The sequence below is a fragment of the Mya arenaria genome, chromosome 17 (assembly GCF_026914265.1).
Source record: "Mya arenaria isolate MELC-2E11 chromosome 17, ASM2691426v1".
Lineage (NCBI taxonomy): Eukaryota > Metazoa > Mollusca > Bivalvia > Myida > Myidae > Mya > Mya arenaria.
This window is the reverse complement of record NC_069138.1, coordinates 2,656,212-2,681,942: the sequence shown is the minus strand read 5'-3', so window position 1 is coordinate 2,681,942 and position 25,731 is coordinate 2,656,212. Positions and strand designations below refer to the sequence as shown.

At 34.6% G+C, this 25,731-nt stretch overlaps 2 protein-coding genes across 4 annotated transcripts in view; one reads left to right on the top strand and one right to left on the bottom strand.

Annotated features, from left to right (window-relative positions):
- The window catches only part of LOC128223679 (rab GTPase-activating protein 1-like), a 55,279-nt gene extending 37,904 nt beyond the window's left edge, over positions 1–17,375 (bottom strand). Inside the window, exons 1-10 of one of the 3 annotated variants that reach the window (XM_052932971.1) lie at positions 17,246–17,375; positions 16,150–16,284; positions 14,837–14,998; positions 13,475–13,613; positions 10,315–10,398; positions 7,524–7,544; positions 4,483–4,666; positions 3,462–3,718; positions 1,948–2,014; positions 1,314–1,413 (exon numbers count right to left, since the gene is read on the bottom strand). In XM_052932971.1, the coding sequence (XP_052788931.1) occupies positions 1,314–1,413; positions 1,948–2,014; positions 3,462–3,718; positions 4,483–4,666; positions 7,524–7,544; positions 10,315–10,398; positions 13,475–13,613; positions 14,837–14,998; positions 16,150–16,243 (1,108 nt within the window). In that variant the 5' untranslated portion in view covers positions 16,244–16,284; positions 17,246–17,375. The remainder of the gene's footprint in view (positions 1–1,313; positions 1,414–1,947; positions 2,015–3,461; positions 3,719–4,482; positions 4,667–7,523; positions 7,545–10,314; positions 10,399–13,474; positions 13,614–14,836; positions 14,999–16,149; positions 16,285–17,245) is intronic. The other 2 variants (XM_052932969.1, XM_052932970.1) reach the window with 2 other exon arrangements.
- A 249-nt stretch (positions 17,376–17,624) lies between these two features.
- LOC128224544 (tubulin alpha chain, testis-specific) lies at positions 17,625–25,349 on the top strand. The gene is made up of 7 exons (XM_052934418.1): positions 17,625–17,699; positions 17,934–18,156; positions 18,414–18,562; positions 19,154–19,306; positions 19,773–19,980; positions 24,153–24,650; positions 25,123–25,349. Exons 1-7 carry the CDS (start codon positions 17,697–17,699, stop codon positions 25,245–25,247), a joined length of 1,359 nt encoding a protein of 452 aa, XP_052790378.1. The 5' UTR covers positions 17,625–17,696; the 3' UTR covers positions 25,248–25,349.
- Positions 25,350–25,731: the final 382 nt, after the last annotated feature.

Genomic DNA, 25,731 nt, shown 5'->3' with positions numbered 1-25,731 from the left:
TCCAAGGAAAGAGCTAATTTTTGCGTTAATATTTGCAAACCAATGATAAAAGATTGCTGACAAAAGATTAGATTGCAGATTTTCATATTTCTGCTTGAAAATTTATGTTTTATGGCGTAAACCTTTACTAAATAAATGGTTTAAGAAAAATGCATAAAACATCAATTTTTGAACTTAAATATAAAAATCTGCGATCTAATTTTTTGTCAGCAGTCTTATATAACTGGTTTCCATGGTTTTTCGCAAAAATTGGCCCGGCCCAAGACAAAAAATTAAAAAAGCTTTCAAAACGTTCAATCTGTGAGAGTGCAGCTTTAAGCATTAAAATCTTTATCAGTATAATCACATATATACATTTTAAATGCTTCACCATGTATCTTGTAAACTGTGTATTTATTCATTCTAGCAAAGCTGGCTATAGGTTTTAAGATAAAAGATTCATATCCAGTAATTACTGTCTAAGTGAGGAAAATAGAATCAATACTATATAGCAAGGTGCGCTAATGATGTGGCTTATATTTTTAACTCGAGTAATGCTAGTTAAAATTTAAATATTCTAATACAAAAGTCTTTATTACAAGCTTATAACAGCAATCAAAATGAAACTTTTGAATTAAGAAATCCGAATTCTCCTACAAGTACTCATAGTCCGGGTTCCAAGTCCTCATTTTTGAGAAAAAAGTGTCCGGTGTGTTATACAATTTATTTTCATATGTTGTGTTAGGAGAATGTCTATGGTTTATGAAAAGTGCCCTAGGCCACATGGCGGTTTTTGCGAATTTGCTAAATTCATGATGGCATTCAAAATGGCTGCCAAAATTTGTAATATGAGAAATAATCAAATAATAGGTTGTTAAGATATTATGAAAGTAAATATTAAAACCAAAACACTTTTAAATTTATACATACACACACTACTTTTCAGATTTAAGTTTATTAATATTTTATATTTTCAAGATAAGACTTTAAGATGAACAAGCCTTGATTCTCATACTAGTACTCATCAAAATTAGAATTTTGAATGAACAAGCCCGAATTCTCATACTATTGCTTGGCATACAATTTTTTTTACAAGCCCTGCTTTATAAAATTCAGAATTTGGCCAAGCCCAAAAGACATTTTACCAGTGCAGGGCTTGTGTAAATTTCAACCACTGTACTAGCACTTAGCATAAGAGAATTGTGAACAATCCCAGCTATACAATATCCAGAATTTGAGCAAGCAAGTCCGAAAAGCTTTTTTTCAGTGCATTGCTAACTGGCTTGTGCTAGTTTTACCACTGCTATAACAAAGTGATATTCTTGTAAGCTTACCTCTTGGTGTTTCCGTATTAAGCACAGCAAAACTGGCTTCAGTTGGATCCCAGTTTCCCGTTATAACATAGATGGTGTCTTCAGTGTAACCCATCGATGTCTGCAAAGATATCATGCATAAGACTTGCTAGCGAGGAGAATGTTTATTCATATCATGTCGTATGTTAGTTTACACCAATTTATTGTAAGTGGATTATGACAAATGACAAGTCTGTTGCCTAGGTAGAAACTAGGAATGGTGTCCACTTTGAGAAGCCATGAGAAAGTACCCCTGGTGGGTAAGGCAGATACCTATACCACTACACCACTCTCACCCTCAATGATAGCTCATATATATATTTATAAAAGGACAATCAGAAATGAAAAGGCTTTGGCTATCTGTATTTGGCCATATATAAAGTTTATTAAATTATCTTTTAATTTGGAATAAGGAAAAATCAATTAATCTGTGTTTTCTAAAATCTATCACATTTAATATTGCAGAAAGAACCCACCTAGGATTATTAATCACTCAACTTGATTTCGAACCTTAAGCTTACGGTCAGTTTCAAAGTCAACAAATGTCCTCCAAAATCAAACCCACTTTATAATAATCAAGTAAAAGACTAGTTTTCAGATTAAAAAAAAATCACACCTTTTCAATAAGTGTCATATCTCCATGCTTTACATTTCTTCCAGGGCTTATCAGCAGACCAAAACACCTGAAAAAAACAAAGAGATCATATCTTCAGATAAAAATGTTGATTTACCAGTAAATGAATTCTAAACAGGTAAAGACATAGAAGAAAATTTCTGTTTCAGTGTTATATCTCAATACATTTCACCAAGGCCATAAAAAAAAAACATTTGGTTCGTGTTACCCGACCCTACTGTTTTTATAGTAAGTTTGAAAAAAAAATGAAAAACCAAAAAAACAACAACAAAAAACTGTTGTTGTTTTTTCAATTCAATATGTAGTTTAAACCTTAAATGCTTAAACAGAACTTTAACACCATTCTCCAATGATGAAAATGATATTCTTATATAAAGCCTAATAAAACAAATAATAAAAAAGCCTACCTACCCTACCTATATTTGAAAAGGATGTAACCCTAACCACACAATTTTTTTTTGGTTAAATATGTAATTTTTAATAGCTATTAACTTACCTAGAGGAGATGTTTTTAAAGCAAAATCATACCATTCTATATGCCACATTGAATATTTTAGTGAATAATGCTTGGTCGGTTTCTGTTGCTGAACTGTGTGGGTGAAAAGATGATGCACGTCAAAGTGGAACATGTTGCCACACCTTTCAACAACAGAAACCAGCCAGTTTGACATCTTTTGTTCATTTTCTGCAAATAAAACTAGCACAAAGATCGAACTTTTATATTTTTCCAGACTTTATTTTCAAAAAAGTAGGAATAGTAGGAGTTTTTTAGAAAAAAAGTAGGAAGCTGTTAAACAAGTAGGAAAAGTAGAAAAAAGTAGGAAAAGTAGTAGAAAAAAGTAGGAAAAGTAGAAAAAAGTAGGAAAAAGTAGGAAAAGTAGAAAAAAGTAGGAAAAGTAGAAAAAAAGTAGGAACACTGGAAGGCCTGTAAGTAGTAAAAGATTTACTTTTGGTGTTTATAGGGTTAAAAATATTGCAATCTAACACCGAAAGAAACAATTTGTCATTTTATTATTTTCCTAAAATGTTTATATGTAGTTTTCTGAAAAAGTGCACCGGATTGTGTGGAGACATAATGCCATTTCAGAAATGAGGTCATTGAAAGTATGATTCAGCCAAGTACATGCAAATGTTTTATTCAAGACATGAGGCTAAAATTTCATAACAGGATAAAAATCAAATAATTGTTTCACTATATGAAACATAAAATGTGAAATATCATTTTTATTTCACTGATAATTTTTTATCAGAGCATGTTATAAAGGTTTCTATGGTCAAAAAATAGAAATGTAATCAGCATTGTATAAAAAAAATATTTTTAACATATTGCACTCACATTACCTTAACAGCCTACGCCATACTATTTAATGTAGACAGCTCCTGAACAAAAACATTTTCTTGAGAAATATTCAACAAAACAACCTGGTTTCCCTGTGTCAATATTTGGTTGACTTTCTTTAATGATTAAATTTATACAATTCTCAAAAGTGACAAACCTTTCAATTCGTAACTGCTTTGTTCCGGTCTGTTGCACCGTTAACGTGAGTCGTTTATCCAAATTACATCGCAACTTGAATACATTCTTATCCCTCGGGCAAAGCGTGAACCCTCCTTTCCCATCCTCTTCTCTGAATTCCAGATTGACGGTGAATACAAAATCTTCGTCCGAGGTTGAAATCTGTTTTGTGACTGTCGATCGATTTTTCGGAACGCGTCGAAACGTGCTTGCAAAACAGTAAAGGATCTTCGCAACCTGCAAGAAGAAAATAAAAGATGAGATGACAATGATTTTCTAATTCATAGATTAAACCATACCGTTGCTGAACTCTCTGTCTTATTTATCACTGGATACTAAAGTTGGTTCGAGTTTCACTATCGATAATGGGTTCCACTCAAGTAACGTTCATGTTTGTATTATATTTGAACGCTCTTGTGTTTGTGTATAGGCTGGAGGCGTTTTATACAATAAACTATGAACTTTGAACTATGCGGGACCTGCCTAGTTATAAATTTGCTCCTAGAATCGTCAATGGTTCCCTGATTTCCACACTCCAAACAAACTTGATCATGAGTCAGCTATAAGCAATTGTAACATTTTGATAGTGTTTTAGGTGAAGAATTATGGAAGGGTGCTGCACCCTCCTTTTTTGGTTACCCTCATTGAGACCAGTATGGGCAACCCTCTGCCTTCATAGAATTAAATGCTTAATACAGTCAAATATATCTTTTGTTTTGATTAAATGTTGTAATATGATCATAAATACATACAAACATTATATTATTTCAATTAAATTCATTCCAAACATAAATTTTTCTGTCATTTTTTTTTATACTTAAAACCCGATACAATGTGCCCTTTTTTACCCTTAGCACCCTGCACCTTTCCTGAAACAACCTTTCCCTTTTTTAAAAGCACCGTTTCCCTTTTCTGAAAAAGCCTGTCCTTAAAACCTTTAAAACCTGGCTAAAACCCTAATTCAAGCTAAATAAATATTAAATTAACTTTTGAGAACTTACAGCCTCTGGAAGATCGCATCTAAACACATGACACTGGAAGATCGCCGACTCTGCAGAGACCCCGTGACTGAACGTAAAGGCGAAGCATCGTTTTTCGTTACTATCGGCTGGCCCGCGTGCACAAAACAAAATGCGGTGAATCTTGTAGCTCGAGATTTCAGTATCAGAGTCGGGCTCAAGTAATCTGGAAATAGAAAAATTTTCTCGTGTGCATAAATTTTGGATATTTTTAAAACATTTTTCTTTTTTCTGATATACTTTATTTTAAAATTGCCAAATCTGAAAGCAAAATTACTGGGGCTAGTTTTAATAAAGAAGTTTAGTAGTTACATCAATAATCTTTAATCTGTATGAATGCCACAAATTGCAATACATTCATTTTATTATTTCCTCACCTTGATCTTTTTTAATATCACATATATATCACATATATATTAATTCTCTCATATAATTCTATGAAGCAAAATTATGTAACTTATTATAAAACTTTAGATAATTTCCATTTACGACAAAAATCGACTAAATTCTTTATTGAAACCGCCCACAGTGTTTCATACTGTCAGTAAGCGTACTAAATCTATCACTTCAAACACAGCACAAGCAAAATTAAACTAAAGCAGTCATCGAAATTAGTTTTTTGATGAAGAACAAATTCTTATGTTAAATTCTTTCACGAGCCCTGTGCCATAAAAATCTGAATTTGAGCAAGCGCTTAAAGCATTTTACTAGTTTCAGGCTTGTGCTAATTTCGATCACTTCTAAAAAGCATACACAAATTAATATATAAAGCAACAACATTTTTTTTAATTAATTCAAGGTCACACTAACAATAACTTTAAACATTAACTTCTTCTGTAATTCACGAACATAGCTTTATCAAACAGTCATCGTAATTCAGAGGGTTTTTCGTCCTTATTTGAATTTACTTAAAACATTTGACTACATTTATTTTGAACAGAGGCATATTTTTATAAATCAAAATAATAATAATATATACTGACACTAGCTTAAAAGGATGTTAAAATTTACATTCATTTCATGTCTAAAACTAATTCAACAAAATCATACCAGAAAAGACAACAACATGCTGTTACTACTGTTTGCAAATTAACTTAGCATTTCAAGGTTTTCAAGCATTGAATGATTGTGACTTTTGCTCCAATCAAAAGAATCTGAGGTGAATTTAAAGTCCAGAGCAACAACACATTAAAGAAACAGCGCCTGGTAGAGTCCGTGATGTGTTTTATAATTTTACACATCATGTAGAATTAACTTCTGAACAGGCGGTTCAATATTACCCAGCAAAGCATCCACACATGTACAGCTTGCATTAGTTTCACTTCTACCAGCCAAATAAATTGAACCTTGAAATTTAAAGCTCGCAAGAACCCTACTTTATCGAAAGAAACTCTTTAAAGAGTTAAAAATGACTGCCCAAGTTAGCCATCGAGGCGGTGCAAATTGACAATCTCTCTTAGGTACAAAATAAGAATTCTGATGGTGCTTTGTTCAACTGATTACAGAGTACTTTTTGCTAAATTTATTTGCAAACAGTAGCATAAAACAAGAACTCAAAGTTCAATGCAACAACTAAAACGAAACAAACATCTAACTACATTTGCATGCGTACATTCAATTTGTCAAATCTTAGGCTCTTGGGCTTATTTAATGTGAATCTTTTGAAGCTCTTTGCGTAAGCGTTATTCCAAGGAAGTCAAAATAAAGAAATAACCTTATAAGGGAGGGATTTTTGTTTGTTCAATTTGATAAATCTAATGCTAATATTGGCATATATACAATCATGAATGTGTAAATTTTAAAGCTCTTTACATAAGCTCTATTCCATTTAAATATAGGGGAGGCAAAATAAATAGTTCTATCATATTCCATTTAACCATTTTAAACATACAGCCTACTCAAAGAAGTCAAAATAAAGAAATTCTTTTATAAGTGGGAGATTCCTGTTCGTTCAATTTGATACATATTAAGCTCATAGGCCATATATATACAATGTGTAAATGTTAAAGCTCTTTATACAAAAAAAAATTAAGCTCTATTCCATTTTAATATAAAAAGCAAATTATAGAAATTCCATAGAGGTAATTTTGGCTAGTTCATTTCATAAATCTTAAGCTCATTGTGTTATGTAATATATATGCAAATTTTGAAGCTCTTTGAATAAGCAATTTTCCATTTATACATACATCCCAAATAAGGAAGGCAATGACAAGAAATTCTAAAACATAAGGTTCTGTGTTTTTTGTTTCTTTTAAACAAGCTTCTCATTTTTCAAAGGTCGGGGGGGGGAGCATGGTAATATAGGGTCCATAAGCAAGTGATTGCTGGTTGGACTGTATGTTTTAAGTGAAATAGCCTTAATCTGTTATGCATATATTTTTGCATTGTGAATGTGCAATGTGGGGTTTCAACATTGAATTACACATTAATTGACTTCTTCCAACTGACAATACTGTTAATATTTTTAAGACATAACAGAATATAATGAAAATAAAAAGAGGTATAGAAAAAATGAGTTTGTGAAAGAGAATCATTTTGTCAAGCAGGGAGATTATCAGTACTGGTCATATTTTAAGTGATCTTTTTGTCCATCAGAAAGTTGTATTAGTTAATTTTTAACCAAGCTATAATTTTGTTTAACAAAAAGTTATATTAATAAATTTTAACCAAGCGATCATTTTGTCAAGCAGATTTCAGTATTAATTAATTTTTTCAACGAAGTGATCATTTTGTCAAGCAGAAATTTATATTAATAAATTTTAACCAAGCGATCATTTTGTCAAGCAGATTTTAGTATTGATTAATTTTTAACCAAGCGATCATTTTGTCAAATAAAGATTTGAATTGATCATTTTCTTTACCAAGATCTTGTGCTTCAGGATAAAATTATAAGATCACAAGGTGGCATGTATCGATCAGGGTTGTTGGAATGCTTGTTTCGTACTTAGAAAAATATTAACAGGTTTGCGAAACAACAGAACGCCTGCATAACAGGGTGAAAACAAACTTAATTAAATACAGACCTAACAACTCCTTCAGACTGGCTGCAAGCATAAAACACAAGATTTCCACATAAAATACATGACATAAATTGAAACAAGAGTGCTGCGGAGGGAACGCCAAAGCTCGTCTGTCTTTTTTCAGTCGACTGAAGAATATAACTTGAAGGTGTTTAAGTCCAGAGTTATGGGTCTTGCTACAGTGTTCATTAAAGCTGCACTCTCACAAATTTGACAGTTTTAACCTTTTTTGATTTATTTTTTGGCTCAGAATCAGCTCATTTTGGCATTTAAGTGCCTTCAATTCAGTCATATAAGATAACTCACAATAGAACAGATCTCAATTGTTTGGAAAACCGCCGAAAAATGAATTTTTAAAGCCTTAGTAACACTTTTAGCCATAACACATCAACTTTTAAATGTAAATATGAAAATTGAGATCTGCTCTTTTGTCAGCACTGGTTTCCAGACATTTACGCAAAAATTGGCTCATTTCAAGACAAAATATAAAAAGTTTTAAAAACAATCAATCTGTGAGAGTGCAGCTTTAATACATGTATTACTGACACATTGTGTTGAAGGGTTCATGTGAAATATCATTAACAGCTAATGCTTATCTGATCACAACAACAACGCCAAGGCTTTAACAATATTTCAATTATTTTTCTTTGCAAAACAAACACACTTCTAATGAACTCACAGGTCAAAGGGACTCGTCTTAACATTTTAAAGGGTCAGATATCAACTTTATTGTGTGAAATGTGAAGAAATTAGAATCAATGATAAAACATGATAATTAAAGTTCCGAAAAGATTATTGAATTCATATTTTTCATAAATATGTAAAAAAAATAATGCCATTTTATTAATAAATATTTGAAAACTTTTAAAAATTGAATCATTAAGTTTCGATTTACAAAAATCTATTCAAACCTGTATTTGCAAGTTTCTTGTTGGTGTTTATAAATAAAAGAAAGTAAAAAAAAACTAAATTTCAACGAAGTTTTATAAGAAAATGGCCCCAACATAAAATATGCAAGCAAGTCCCTTTAATCAATATATTAACCATGCACTAATTTAATTCTGGTATCCTTGGTAACTCTTAACAACTATCAATTACCAGATCATTCGTGCTATTAGCTAAAAGGTCAAGGTCACAATTAGAGGTCATTCAGGCAGCCAAATTTGGATTGAATTGCAAATCTTTGTGTCCCAATTCTGTTACCACCAGCTATATTGAAATTTCAATAAAATATCGATAAAAATCATACTTAATAGTAAATCTGTCTGAAAAGGCCCATTTTGGGGGCATTGGTCAAGTTCCTGTGACAGCTCTTGTTTTATAATAATAATTATCGGAAATAATAATACATGTAATTTCTTAGAAAAATCTTGTAAAACTGAAATTAACATAAGGCCATAATTAAGAAATACTTTGTTTTGCGTTTTTGTGCCCACATATTTTAGCTTGGGTTGGAAGATAATTTTTTTGTTTTGTTTTACTTTCTTTTTAAAAAACAAATAATTTATTATGTCATATTGAAATATAAAAAAAATAAAAATAAATTACAACCCGATAGGCTAAACAAAAAAAAATCGGGTTGCAGGTATTTTAGTTAGTGGGTCTGTAAACACCAAACAGCTTATTTATTAAGTGTGGCCTGTTATGACATCACACAAGTACATAAATAAACAAAGCTAACACATTCATACATACAAACACACATTCATTCTAATCTAACATACAGACGTATGTAAGTATCTAATTTGTTATAGAATACACATGTTTTAAAAGATTCAGTTTAGATATAGTCCAGTGGGTGTGTAAACTAATTATACTTGCACTCAGGCAAGGCCGATTCGGCGAGTGGTCCCAAAAAATTGTTCCTCATATTAGGGTTTAATGTGCACAGACAAAGGTAACAGTTAATCCTGGTGCTTTAACGTGCACCAGTGAATAGCACTGTTCCTACAGCCCAAATTACAACCCTACCATAAGCCACCAGTGAAACAATAAGGGTTTCCCTTTCTATAACGGCTGTACCAAAATGACTCTAAAAGTTCAAAATTTGCGAATCATATTCTTTACCCAGAATTTGTTATAGTGTTGAAATGCATCTTTTCTTGAATTTCAATTATCAAACTTGTTGCTTCAGGGTGAAATGAAATATCTGATGTTTTAAACAAAAGTCAACCTGAATTAATATCTTTTTAAATAGGAATTTCTCAGGGATTTTCAATGATAACATGACAGGACCTCACTTTCACTGCATTGCAATCAACACATTCAAAATCAGACCATACCAATTTTTTTGTTTTTAGCGTCAACCCTTAGTACGAAAACCTATCTAGCTATCCTGAAAAAACAAACACCACCCACCCCCCCCCACAAATAATAAAATAAGAAAACTAAATGAGAGGCAGTATAATATAGACACCAGAGCCTCCTTAGTCCATTTTGAACTATTCTCAATTGTTAAATAGATTCCCAATGCAAAAAGTTTACTTAAGTGTGCGATTCACACAGAATGCATCATTTTCTGATATCAAATGCCAAGAATACTAGTTCAAAGTATAAATTATGTTGTTTGCACCAAAACCTATACGTCCGCGAACACTAAACATAGAAAACGACTTGGTATGGTCTTAAATTGAACTGAACAGCAACTTGAATTGCCGACTGCCAATAAAATAAAGAAGATCAACAGATAATAACTAGTGCTTTTAAGATGAAATAAATATAACAGTGCTGTTTAAAACTATCCAACTTGAACATATCTACCAAATTGTTGCTAAAATCAGGTCAAACCACCTACCTAACGACCCCATCAGCGTTAGCGGGAACAGACAACACTATTGGCATCGCTCCATGTGATTGCTCGTTCAATATGGCCATGTTTCTGTTAGGACAAACACAAATATTAGTTATACAATGGGTAGATTGTTTACGACATTGTAAAAGGTAACAACGATACTAACGGCATCATTGTGAAAGGTAACAACGATACTAATGGCATCATTGTGAAAGGTAACAACGATACTAACGGCATCATTGTGAAAGGTAACAACGATACTAATGGCATCATTGTGAAAGGTAACAACGATACTAACGGCATCATTGTGAAAGGTAACAACGATACTAACGGCGTCACTGTGAAAGGTAACAACGATACTAACGGCGTCACTGTGAAAGGTAACAACGATACTAACGGCGTCACTGTGAAAGGTAACAACGATACTAACGGCGTCACTGTGAAAGGTAACAACGATACTAACGGCATCATTGTGAAAGGTAACAACGATACTAACGGCATCATTGTGAAAGGTAACAACGATACTAACGGCATCACTGTGAAAGGTAACAACGATACTAACGGCGTCACTGTGAAAGGTAACAACGATACTAACGGCGTCACTGTGAAAGGTAACAACGATACTAACGGCGTCACTGTGAAAGGTAACAACGATACTAACGGCGTCACTGTGAAAGGTAACAACGATACTAACGGCGTCACTGTGAAAGGTAACAACGATACTAACGGCGTCACTGTGAAAGGTAACAACGATACTAACGGCGTCACTGTGAAAGGTAACAACGATACTAACGGCGTCACTGTGAAAGGTAACAACGATACTAACGGCGTCACTGTGAAAGGTAACAACGATACTAACGGCGTCACTGTGAAAGGTAACAACGATACTAACGGCGTCACTGTGAAAGGTAACAACGATACTAACGGCGTCACTGTGAAAGGTAACAACGATACTAACGGCGTCACTGTGAAAGGTAACAACGATACTAACGGCGTCACTGTGAAAGGTAACAACGATACTAACGGCGTCACTGTGAAAGGTAACAACGATACTAACGGCGTCACTGTGAAAGGTAACAACGATACTAACGGCGTCACTGTGAAAGGTAACAACGATACTAACGGCGTCACTGTGAAAGGTAACAACGATACTAACGGCGTCACTGTGAAAGGTAACAACGATACTAACGGCGTCACTGTGAAAGGTAACAACGATACTAACGGCATCATTGTGAAAGGTAACAACGATACTAACGGCATCATTGCGAAAGGTAACAACGATACTAATGGCATCATTGCGAAAGGTAACAACGATACTAATGGCATCATTGCGAAAGGTAACAACGATACTAATGGCATCATTGCGAAAGGTAACAACGATACTAACGGCATCATTGCGAAAGGTAACAACGATACTAACGGCATCATTGTGAAAGGTAACAACGATACTAACGGCATCATTGTAAAAGGTAACAACGATACTAACGGCATCATTGTGAAAGGTAACAACGATACTAACGGCATCATTGTAAAAGGTAACAAAGATACTAACGGCATCATTGTAAAAGTTAACAACGATGCTAACACTAACAATGTTAATTTTCATATTTTAACTCATCTGGAACTAAAATGAACACACTCCCAATTTGCAGTATTTCTATCAAAGGTCGAGGCACCTTATTCAGTTGTACGTGTTTAATCTAAAATAATGAGCATGTAACAACATAGTTCACCATTTAAAGTTAACAATGATGCTGTTAATACTGTTGTTAACTTTAACAAATGTCGATATTATTAGATTTAGAACTTAAGCATTTTTTTCGTATTCATGTTTGTGATCATCTTGGACAACTCTAAGCACACTTTGTATTCCCTAAATAGCTCGCAAAAAACATTAAATTGCACGTATACATCCAGCTTTTAGTATAATGTTTAGTTATGTACAAATAACAGTATGTTTTGACACATTTTTAACGTTTAAAACAAAATCCTCAATGTTTAATTTCTAAATGCCCTGGCAGCAATTCCTCGAAACATCTTAAGTCCGGATCAGTTGAGTAATATTTACATTTTTATGAGATTTTGCACTTCAAAAGGTAATTGTAGTTTATGATAACCACCATTAACTGTTTTTATATAGAAAAATCAAGATTAAGTAAAAGATTTGGCTAAATGAGCAAAGCTACTCAAGTTTGTTATGCTTAAGAAATTGGGGCCTTGACAAGTTTCCAAAACCTACCTTTAAAGGGACAAGACACCAGATCAGGGCTTCCGTTAAAGGAAGTTTGGAAGTATATTACTCCCTAGAAATGGGTTAAAACTTCCAAAATTGAACCTTTGGAAGTACAAAAACTTCCATAATTTTGAAGAAAACTTCCAAAGTTGAAAGCTTGGAAGTTCAAAATATCAAAACCTTTTGTCAATATTACTTTTATGGTCACAATTTCAATCAATTTAACTGTTTTTAAGTAGAACAAATTATTAAAATATAAGTCTGTGAATTTGGCAAGTAAAAGTTGCAAATTATTTGATTTTTAATATACTTGTTGAAAAATAGTTGAAAAAGATATTGTATTCTGGAGACTTAAACTTCCACATTTCAGTGAAAAACTTCCAAAATTGAATGTCAGGAAGTTCATACTTCCAGTTTCAAATTCTTAATGTAAGCCCTGCCAGATGATACAAATTCAAGAAAAAATCGTCACAAACTTATATAATGCTGATATTATTGTGTATATAACACATTGAATCTTAATTATTGATGTATCAAATCGCTTACGACATATGTATCTTTCGCAGTTTTTGCGTATTTTTCCAAATCAAAAATTTCCTGGGTTCATGTGAAATATCTATCTACCAAATGAATCCTAGTTAATTCAAAAATGGCATCGGTACATGTATATGTACTAATCATGTGACATTCATATGCTAAATATACACAATTATTATAAACTTATAAACCACTATGCACTTTTTTTAAAGTGAACCATAAAACCAGTCAACTCTGAGACAGCTACAAAATATTATTTTAATTATGAAAAGTGATGTTTTATCGGCCTTATGTTAGCTCGTATTGACAATTCTAGTCTATTCTATTTTGAGGAAATACTGTTTGGGCCGATTTTGGTACCATTTGATACTTAGCCCTTTAACAAATTTAAACCTGTATATTTCCACTTCACTTCGCGGAGCATTAACCACAGCACAACCAAGGTAGGTAACTCCGTGGAACACAATGCAATCTCCTGTTGGAGTTGTGGGGAGTGATACTGAACTGGCTGTGACTGTCACATCGTCCGATCCTGGAATACAGTGAATTTAACTAACATAGATTCCAGAGCTCCAGCAAGGATTTAAAAAGGGCTGGTTGCTAGGTCAGAAAGGGCACTTATGATGCGCATTAAATGAGCCTTAATGGGACACTTACAAGGGCCAATTGTTATTGCCTATGTGTTGTAATTTCTTTCAATACTAATAGTTTGTTATGAGGGCTATTCCAGTAAAACATATTTTCCCTGGGGGGAGGGGGCAATTATTTTAATAGTACATGGGTTGGTTTTGTTTTCGCTAATTTGGACCCTGAAAGGGTTAATTTGCTTCTATGGGGGGTAGCATAATTTAAAAGTGCCTTCCCCCCGGGGGTTATATGTTTAAATGGAAAAGCCCTGAATAACTCAGCTGCTATCTCATCTTTAGTGTCAAAACTAGTCTATATATATATTTTTTATACTCATTTCTTAAAATTGATTGTGTCAAACAAAAGGGCACAGCAGGGTGTAGTAAAGAGGAAGCCGGGTGCTGACAAAGGGCAGCTAGGTGAAATTGGTATTTTTACAAAACTGTGCGGAATGGTACGTATGAATTCAGTGCCCCAGCAAGGCCTAAATAGCAGGTTGGTACACTGAAATCATACCTACCATTCCACACACAGTTTTGTAAAAATACCAATTTAAGTGATGCACTTTCTGGTTACTGTCTAGAACTTTAGTTTGCATTTGTCTCAAATCTATGAATATGAAGCTTGAATAATTGATCAAGTGACACCTTTTTCCCCCAAGATGTCATTTTATTTTAAAGCTTCTTTTTCAGATAGCCGCCCATATTGATCAAAGTCGGTGATAACATAGTTTTGCAATAAAGCTGCACTCTCACAGATTGATTGTTTTGACAATTGTTTTCTTGGAATGAGCTAATTTTTGAGTAAATATCTGGAAACCAGTGATATAAGACTGCTGCCTAAGAGCAGATCGCAGTTTTCATTTTTACATCTAAAAATTGATGTTTTATGGCTAAAAGCATTCCTATCGCTTTCAAAATTATTTTGGCAGTTTACCAAACGATTGAGTTCTGTTCTATGGTGAGCCATCTTATATAGTAAATTGAATTGAAGCCACTACCAATGCCAATATAAGCTAATTCTATGACAACAAAAAAATTAAAAAGGTCAAAACTGTCAATTTGTGAGAGTGCAGCTTTAAATCAACTACATAAATACAATAATACAGTATATTTAATTTAAATCTACCAGTGTTTGCAGATCCATTTGTGTTAAGAATGTCCACTGACTGGCTGCTTGGAATCACATGACCTATTTCACGCTCCATCGAGTTTTCCATCTTGTCGCCCCGCCCCGTCGCTCCACCGCTGTCCGGCTCACTTATCTCCGTGTTTAAATCGTTAATGTCACCTAAAGAATGTAACAAATATAAACGTCATACCAGAGAATGAAACAGAAGCAAGGCTGATACCATAGATGGATAGATGGATATAGTATAACGGGACTAAATTAATTGCTCTATTTTCATCCCTGCCCGCACCCTTTTTTTTCTACCGCCCCTTCAATTTCATTGACTCAAATGAAAATATTGAAATCAGCTCTGTATTGGTCCAGAACTGTTCAGGAACAGCTGGTGTGGATATAAACATTCTTCTGTAAGACAGAAAAATTATTACTATGTTGTTCTTGGCTCATCTAGAAACACATGTATATTATGCCCCTCATGAAACACATGTATATCATGCCCCTCATGAAACACATGTATATCATGCCCCTCATGAAACACATGTATATCATGCCCCTCATGAAACACATGTATATCATGCCCCTCATGCAATAAAAAAGAGCATAAACACATATTCATTGATGAAACAGGCATCTAAGAAAAATAATATTCAAATTAAAAAATAATATGTCCCCCCCCCCGCCCATTTAAAAAAGAAATTGGATAGAAATTTAAGTTGGCCTTATTAGCCTGACCACAATTTATAGAAAAGTTCAAAGTCCCTTATAATACTATTTTAAGGTGTTTTTGCATCCTGAAACTTCATTTAATTGAAATACGCCAAAAAAAGTATATTAAGCATATACGTATGTCTAGAGGCCCAATATTGTATTTATAGTTTAACAACTTAACAGTCATGACCTTCTTATTTTGTCCCTCGTCTGCTGATAACAGTAACAATACAAGATGTATAAATCATATAAGGTATCAACTTCTTTGCTCGCTCCACCTGTCTAAATAATTTAGACTTAATCGAATATGTTCTTACTTTTTCATCAAGTGTACACACAGGTACTGTAGGGTATTGTGGTTATAATACCATCATGACTTCAACATAAAGACCAGGGCTATTCCAGTAAAACATGTAACCAATGGGGGGTGGGGGGGAGACAATTATTTTCATAGAATAATGTGGGTGTCTTTTTTCACTAATTATGACCCCAAAAGGGTTGATTTGCTTCTGTAGGGGGTGGCACAATTTTTAAGTGCATTCCCCCTGTGTGTTATATGTTTAAATGGAATAGCTCTAAATATTTTACCTAAATGTCTTGATTACCTGTAATTCTCAGTTTTGGATCAGCATTCACTAAAACATATTCATCGCCTGTTGATGAAGAATCCAGCGAACTTCTTGACACAGCATCTTCCATCACGAGTGTAAAGCCAGAGTTTACAACATATTGGAGAGAATCTGAAGTATAAATTTATAAAAATGACAAAATAAACTAATAGTTCATTGTTGCTTCATTACGAAATCAAATTTTCCTCTAAAGGAGCAAATCAGTGGTCGATTTATAATCGCACACACTTTTCACAGGCAAAATGAATAAAAACCTGCTGCCCCATTAGCTAACTCGGTAAGATCATCGTGCTAGTGTTCCAGCAGTCCACACTACGCACACTTTTTCTCCGAGGTTTACTTTACTTGTGTCAAAAAAGCAAGAGTGCATGGATCAACCTGAAGGTTTAATGAGGTAGGAGTGAAGTGCTAACAAGGCGGCGGCTTTTTCGCCCATAAACACTTTACACTCCCCCCATTAAACTTTTTAGGTTGACAGAGGCAATCATGCCATTTACTGCTGGGACCATTAATGCAATCCCGGGAGGAAAAGGGCATCCAGTGTTGGGCTCAAGCCCATCACTGCTGTAACTCTAGCATGGCTTGAACCCATGACTGCCGTAACTCTAGCACGGCGCTCTCACCAAATTAGTAAATTGGGCGACTGCCCACACACACTATAATATTATGCAATTCCTAGTTCATCTACACAGATGAATGATTTTTGGCTGCCAATAATCGAAATTAATTAAATTGACTATAGATGAACAAGTCTGAATACTTATAATAATGGTTGACATCAGTTTTTAATGACCAAGCCCATTTTACCAGTGCATGGCTGGAGATAATTTCGACTACGGTACTACAAAACAAGAACATCTTACAACTTCAATATGGTTGAGCATAGCTGTGTATTGAAGTGATTAAGCGCGGTTAAGTCCGAGTAGAAAAGGACAGTTCTTGCACTTCATTCTTCATTTTGATGTTTTGTGTTCATTTTCCCCACCCACTAAATTTTCTGTGCATCGTTCAGACGAATAAACTCATAGCATAATTCAACAAGTTAGCAGCAAGCAATGAACAAATAACATACATTATATCTGATCAACAAAACCGTATATGCAATGGATACTCTTGTTACATTCAATGAATAAGTCCAAACTCATGAAACGTCAAATATTATTTTCATTTTCTGTGTACATTTTGGTGTCGCTTCAGTCGGGATGACGTCATTTTCCCGGATATCTCCGGAATTTACGGAAATTACCGATCACGAACAGTTTATTTTACAAGCGGGATATTTCAAATAACACTTTTGCCCGAAGTTCTTTAACCAAGATCAAGTAAATCGTGTTTTAAAATTTGAATAAATATTTTATAAAATAAAAATAATAAATGTTAGATGACGTTTTCGTTGATATCCAAGGTCACCACGCGCCACTTATTCATGAGTATAAAAGCTGCAGCGTTCCGGAAAAAACGGTTATTATTTTGAAGTTGTGTTTGATCATCATATCGGTACACGACCATAAACAGACAGAAACATGGTAAAATTTATAGTTTATTTCTCTTTTATTCCATTAATATCACCAAAGAGATCATTGATAATTAAAATTAATCATATTTCTGTTGTAAACGAATCGAATAAAAACTTGATTGGGTTAAAAAAAAAAAAAAATCTCTGATTTTTAAAATGAGAACTACAACGCGTGGATGAATTAAAATTATTTTGTATCTTAATTGTGACGATTTGATTCATATGTTTTCGTTTTACTGTTTAGCGTGAATGTATCTCTATCCACGTCGGACAAGCCGGAGTCCAGATCGGAAATGCTTGCTGGGAGTTGTACTGCCTGGAGCATGGCATCCAGCCCGACGGCCAGATGCCCTCCGACAAGACCATCGGCGGCGGTGACGACTCGTTCAACACTTTCTTCAGCGAGACAGGCGCCGGAAAGCACGTTCCCCGTGCAGTTTTTGTGGATCTTGAGCCGACAGTCGTTGGTAAGTAATGGTCAAACTTTTTCAATCTTTCTATTTTAGATTTTTTTTCCGACCAAGGGTTAAGAAAGATTTAAATTGTATAAAAATGCTTTGTTCGTGAACCTCCAACGTCTTAGACATTTATTTTTGCTCTGCCAAAAAAGACAGAATTGAGAAAAACTCGAGATTCGTGAATATATTTAAAATTCATTAATGTACAAAAAAATCAATATTTCCTGAATCAATATCAATATTTTCCATTATTCATTTATTCATAGATGAGGTGAGGACCGGAACCTACCGTCAGCTGTTCCACCCCGAGCAGCTGATCACCGGCAAAGAGGACGCCGCCAACAACTACGCCCGCGGCCACTACACCATCGGCAAGGAGATCGTCGACCTCGTCCTCGACAGGATCAGGAAGCTGGTAAAATATTTTTTTAAGCTTTTGAGTGGGTATGAATCTAGATGATCTTTGAACTTGCACTTTCACAGATTGACCGTTTTGACAACTTTTTTTGTCAGAATCAGTAAATGTCTGGAAACCAGAGATATATAAGACTGCTGACAAAAGATCAGATCGCAGCAGTTACGTTTGCTGTCTGGTTCCCCGCTTGCAGTGTATGCGCTTCGTTGCAACAGGGATACAAAACAAAAGGTTTGCTAGCGTTTTGTTAACGCTCGCCTTACTGAACGCACTGCAGGTGTAATATTTACGTTCGAAATTATTATTTTTTGTGCCAAAAAACTCATTTTTTTATAATTACACTTTCTTAGTGCGCACGTAACGTCATTTCGGAAATGACGTCGTTGAAATTGTCCCATCCCTGTGTGCGCAGACGTTTGATTTAGAACCCAGACAGGCGCCGGAAAAACTGAAAAATATAAAATTGATATTTTCGAAGTTTGAAAAAGTGAATTATCAATTTTATTTGAGGTATAATTTTCTATAAACTACCGGAAAGCGTACAATAGAATGATTATTTTCAACTTACACTATTGTTTTCTTTCCATACAGGCTGACCAGTGCACCGGACTTCAGGGTTTCCTGATCTTCCACAGTTTCGGTGGCGGTACTGGCTCTGGCTTCGCCTCCCTCCTCATGGAGCGCCTGTCTGTCGACTATGGAAAGAAGTCCAAGCTGGAGTTCGCCATTTACCCAGCCCCACAGGTTAAAAAATATTGTTTGTCTGTTTTGAATAGTGTACAGACCTTTGTTGAAATTCGATGATGGTAGATGATCGTTTTCAGCAGAAAGAATTAATTGAGTTAATTTTGTAGAAATGTAACTGGGGTTTGATTTGTATAAAGCGGCACTTATTTTGCCTCGCTATTGAGCTGGCTCTAGATCGTAGGAAGATGGTCCGTCTGCAGAGCGAACCCCGACATGTATATAGCAATTTGTGCTGTCTGTTACAGAAGCTTTTTTTCATTTTTTAGAGGAAAAATAACGTCGTTTTGGGAAATAATAACATATCGACATATTCATGTTTAAAGGCTGGCCAATGCTCTTCAATGCATTTTTATGGTATACTTTTTCAGGGGGGAATTGGGAAAAAAAACATCGACGATGACGGATTAGATGTACATGTATTAAATAATGTATAACCGATCATCGGATCCAATTTGTATTTTAGGTGTCCACTGCCGTTGTTGAGCCGTACAACTCGATCCTGACCACCCACACCACGCTGGAGCACTCGGACTGCGCCTTTATGGTTGACAACGAGGCCATCTATGACATCTGCAGGAGAAACCTGGACATTGAGAGGCCAACGTACACCAACCTGAACAGGCTGATTGGCCAGATCGTCAGCTCCATCACCGCATCGCTGCGCTTTGACGGTAAGACTTGTGCATATTACGAGAATTGTGTATTTTACTATTGCAAATTGTTGAATCTTCACAGGCGAACAAGATAGACTGCTCAAAGGTAATATAAGGGCTATTTCAAAAATAATGGTTAGAAAAGTTGAAAAATGGTCTAAATTTAAATCATAATTAAATACAAGGCTGTATGCCTAGTTTTGATGAACAATCTTTGTAGTGTACAAAATAGGTTTAGAATGGAGAAAACAACTCATATTAATATTTTTTTCAAACTTTTAATAAACTAAGCATGGAATAAAAACACCAAATACATGAACACCTTTAATGTCATTTTTTTCTTGAAATAACCTGAGTTAACATGTCTCCCAATTATTATTTTAGTAGCTCTTATGTCAGCATACATTAATAGAATGTTGAACTTACTCAGTCGCTCCAATTTTCTGAAAAAATTGATTTTTTGTACTTTTTTTACCAATGAAATGTGATATTCAAATGCATTTTTTTTATTTTCTATTCAAATTGTGCAATTAAATTTAAAAAAAATACATGTTTATAGAATTTAACCAATAACAAGTAACATTCACAAAAACATCATAGGAGGCATTATGATTTCACTTCACAGAAGAAAAATAAAAACAGGAACAATATTTTAAGAAATTGTTACACTCCTGACATATGTAGATTACAACCATTAAATAGAGTTCACTTAAAATTTCTCAGTATAAATCAAAGGAAATGCAATTACAAAGTATTTGATAGCCAGTGAAACATTATAAAACAAATTTAGCAAAAAAATGGCAAAACTCAATTGAAATAACAGTTAAGTGCTACAACAGTAACACTTTAATTTCATTGAACTAATGGTATTCAATGTAAGTAACTGAATACAACTGTTCCGAATTGTTAGACTCCTGACAAAATATTTCAAGTTCAAGTTACTATGTATCAACTTTCAATTTTAACCCCAAACTGAGACATAAGTGTTGGCAGTGATGGTTTTCTTAGTATATCATTCTTGGGATGGCCATGATATATCATCTGCATTTGATCAGGTGTACATCCCATTGAAGGTAGCTCACTGCATAAATCTGATCTAAATATCTGAGCGATCATCCACTTTTAAGACATGTTCATTAGAAAGTCTTATTTTACAACACGTACATAAAATATCTGTCCTTTTATATATGATGAATAATATACCCGGTAATAATATAAATTTATTGCACATCTAGTGTTGAATATTTATTTTACCTTTGCTACGTAAAGAGACTTGCACTAAAACAGTGGCACTAACGTGACACTTGATATATATTGTGGCCACAACTTAGTTACTTGTGTCACCAACTTTGTAACTTGAGGCCACAACCTAGTACCTTATATGAGGCCCCAACTTATTAAACCGTGGCAACAATTTAGTAACTTGTGACCACAACTAAGTAACAACTATTAATTACTATGTTGAGGCCACGATTTAATCAGTCATGGCCACAACGAAGTTACTAAGTTGTGCCCTCAAGTTACTAAGTTGTGGCCACAATATCAATAAAGTGATGTCACCTCTGTGTCACTGTAGAGACTTCTTTCTGCATTAACTGTCAAATTATCAGCCACAAAATGATCCGGTACAAATTGAAAGAAATGGCTCATACAGATTATGAATATTAGTCCGCACCCCAATTCTTACAGTCCCAGGTATAGTGTCAAAAGGACATTATCATACTGATATGTCAGACAGCTCTCTATGGTCAGTGAATTTGCCTGGGCTGCCTTTTTCGATTCATTTATCTGCTGTTATAGACTTCAGTTTTGGACTTAGTAATTCACTAATTGGCATTTAGGTTACCTGGTACATGACTTCCATTTATATGCAAGGTGTCTTTTTTGTTGGGCATTATTCTGGAATTGCTTTCAAGAGAAGAACTGTACAACTTATCTTCCCAAACTGCTTTATATGCTATGGTTTTGACAGTGTACTTTCAATTGAGTATCTTTCCTCTTCATGTATCTATTTAGACATGACTTTCTTCTGGCCTAACTATTTTTCTTGTTAGCAGATGCCAACTTACTTCCGACATTTTTGTTCTCATACTTTTGGATGGCTTACTTTGCTTACTTCAAGGGTTTCCTGCACAACTTCATGGTCATCTTTGTCAACCACTTTGATCGTCTGTGAGCCTTAATCAATAAAAGCTTTATTGTTTTGGCCCAAGCTCTGGGGTTTTCTAAAAGATTCTTCATAAGACAGCTATTTTTCTGAGTTTTGCTTGCTTCTCGTGTTTCCTGTGTTTTCTTATTTCTTTTTCATTTTTTAAAACTAATTTTGAACATTGTCATTTTTAAGATTTTCTCTGTATTTCTTATTATTCTTTCCTCTGATGTAGTTCTAGTGACTTTCTTCCTTGTATTTAAACTTTTCTTGTTTCTTTGTGCCCCTTTAAAACCTGGAAGGCTTACAATTAATTTGTCCCTATTTCCTATGATATTTCATCTGTAAAAAATAGTATTCACACTCATAACCAATATTTGGTCAGGAGTGTAACATTGAAGGACATGTCAACAGTCATGCTGAAAATTAAAGTCACATAGTTTTAAATGAATTAAATTATAGAACAGGGTCATCAGTTTGCCTCATTGTAGCAAAAAAATACCATTTGTTGATTGTCTGTCACTGTCTGATTTTTCTATTAGTTGCATAGTAATTAAGTTGCTTAAAATTCAAACATTTTTGATAACATTTATAGGCATTAATGGTCTAAACATACCTTATCTACATCATATTGACAAAATGTATCCTTCACTTCTCATTTGAAATCTTAACATATGTACAAATATACTGCAATACTTCTAAAAATGATGATATAATAATATGCCAAAAATTTGCAAAAAAATGTTACACTCCTGACAGGCACGTATCATCTACATGCTCAGTAACCAGTCACTATCTTCACTTATGATCATTTCTTATTATCACTCCATGACATACACTTCCAGGAAACACTCTTATTAGTACATTTTTAACTGTTCCCAAACACACTGTGTTTCATTTTATATCAAATGTTACACTCCTGACTTTTTTAGGTCAGCTTCTTTCTAAGAAAACTAAACAACAGCAAGAGTAATAACACACAAAAAATAGTGTACCCATGTAATAATGATATATTATCCTGAACTTTAAATAAAAAAATTGTAAGTTATATGATAATTCATCCGAGCTATACTTTAAAAAGAGCTTTTTTAAGGAAAAAAATGTGGAAAAAATTCAAACACACATTATCAGTATCAGTAATATTTCGTGCATACATATTAGAATATTGCTTAAATTTTTATATCACCTTGAGGTCAACATATGTGTTTTTTTGGTAAATATAGTTATTACCTTGTCATACGCCAATGTTGTTTACAGTAATGCTTTAAATTGAGTGTATTTTGTAAAGTGTCACGTTTTTTTGTTACACTCCTGACAATTTTGGCATGTTTTTTGTGCATAACCTTTTTTCCGCTGAAGCTAATTTAGTCAAACTTCCCAGACTTTTAGATGACACAGAAATACAAGATATGGGACAGAAGAAATGTTGATTATTTGAATATTATTCATTTTATTTAGAAAATACTCAAACTAGCCATTTTTTTTTTTGAAATAGCCCATAAAAGGGTTATTAGTACTGCATTTGGATCCGGATGGTTGTACTCGATTGCACTAGGCGCCAGCATAGCTGGTTAAATCACTTAAAAGACCCTCGTTTTCAATTTCATTGTCTGAATATCGATTGCCGCATTTTGCGATATGCATTGCTGTGGATTTATGATGGGTATATATTAAACGAAAAATCTGCTAGAAAATACACATTAATTTCACGGTAGATATTGCCTGTTTCGGACCGTATTTAATACACATCTTAGATTGAAATCCGGCTGCTTTGATTGATTGATTAATTGACTATTGAAAACACACAGTTTGCTCCGTAGATCTCCTATGACTTAAGATCAATCTAAAGTGTTTATTGAATACGACCCGCGCAAACCCATTTGTAAAATCTATTGTTTTTCACTGTTTATTTGACTGAGTACAAAGTCCACATTTACGTTTTTCATGAATTATCTGTCTGCAGGTGCCCTGAAATCACGTTTTCCTAAAACTTTTGCTTTTTTGCTAGCACTGATATTTCACGAATTTCATTTTTCTGTAGGTGCCCTGAACGTGGACTTGACCGAGTTCCAGACCAACTTGGTGCCCTACCCGCGTATCCATTTCCCTCTGGTGACCTACGCTCCCGTCATCTCCGCCGAGAAGGCCTACCACGAGCAGCTCTCCGTAGCCGAGATCACCAACGCTTGCTTCGAGCCGGCCAACCAGATGGTGAAGTGCGATCCGCGCCACGGCAAGTACATGGCCTGCTGTATGCTGTACAGAGGTGACGTTGTTCCCAAGGACGTGAACGCCGCCATCGCCACAATCAAGACCAAGAGGACCATCCAGTTCGTCGACTGGTGTCCCACTGGCTTCAAGGTCGGCATCAACTACCAGCCACCATGCGTCGTGCCCGGCGGTGATCTCGCCAAGGTGCAGCGCGCTGTCTGCATGTTGAGCAACACGACCGCCATCGCTGAAGCCTGGGCCCGGCTCGACCACAAGTTCGATCTGATGTACGCCAAGAGGGCTTTCGTCCACTGGTATGTCGGTGAAGGTACGTATCATAAACGTCACTCGGTCATCTTGGTATCTCATAACTCCTAAGAACGCAGTTATGATGTTCCTCAGTTTCCGTACCATCTATTTATAAATTGACTTACTTAATATTCGCATATCGAAGTTTTCGGCATGCTTAGTTGTAACTAAAATTGGTGAAAACTTTGATTTGCGAATAATAACAAAGTTACGTCAATTTTGTTACTTTACACTTCAAATTTATTAGAAGTATAATGCTTTCCAGTGATTTATATAAATATAGATTTATCAGTGAAATAAAAATGAATTTCTTCGTCACTCGTGAAATATAATGCTTTGATGCTCGCTGGCGAAATATACAACGATCTTACACTGAAACAATTATTCTCTGTGTCTGTTTTATCCGATTTTCCTTATAACTGGCAACTTTATTCTCATGATTTAATGAAAAACCTAATTGCATATTTTCACCGATATTTTCTAATGCGCAGGTATGGAGGAGGGCGAGTTTTCCGAAGCTCGTGAGGATCTGGCGGCCCTGGAGAAGGACTACGAAGAAGTGGGCGTGGACTCCGTGGAGGGCGAGGCTGAGGAGGAGGGTGGTGACGAGTACTAGACACATTCACGCTTTTTGCATGTTCTTGAAAATATTTTCTTGTCTTTTAAATGGAATTTTATTTAGATAAATTATTTGGTGAAATAAAAATTCTGAAATGTTTGGGTTTTTTTATTGAGTATTGCACAACACAAATTACTTTTCAGTGACCTGAAAAATGAGAATCGAGACGATTTTTGCATTTTAATTTACAAGTTCAAAAAGTAGATCATTTAAATGTTCCTAAAACCTTGTTTAAACTTGTTGATGAAACTTGGCCAGAATGTTTGTCTTTAAAAGTTCATGGGTCAATTGCTGGAAACGTAGTGTTGGTTAAATGAAAGATCGTACTATATTTTCATCTAGTGAACTCGTGAAATATAAATTTTGGTGAAATATATTACGATCTAAGACTGAAACAAACAATTATCCTCTAGTTCTCAAATACTTGAAAAAAACATTTACTCCGGTGAGCGATATAGTGATGGCAGTCAGATCTTGTGCA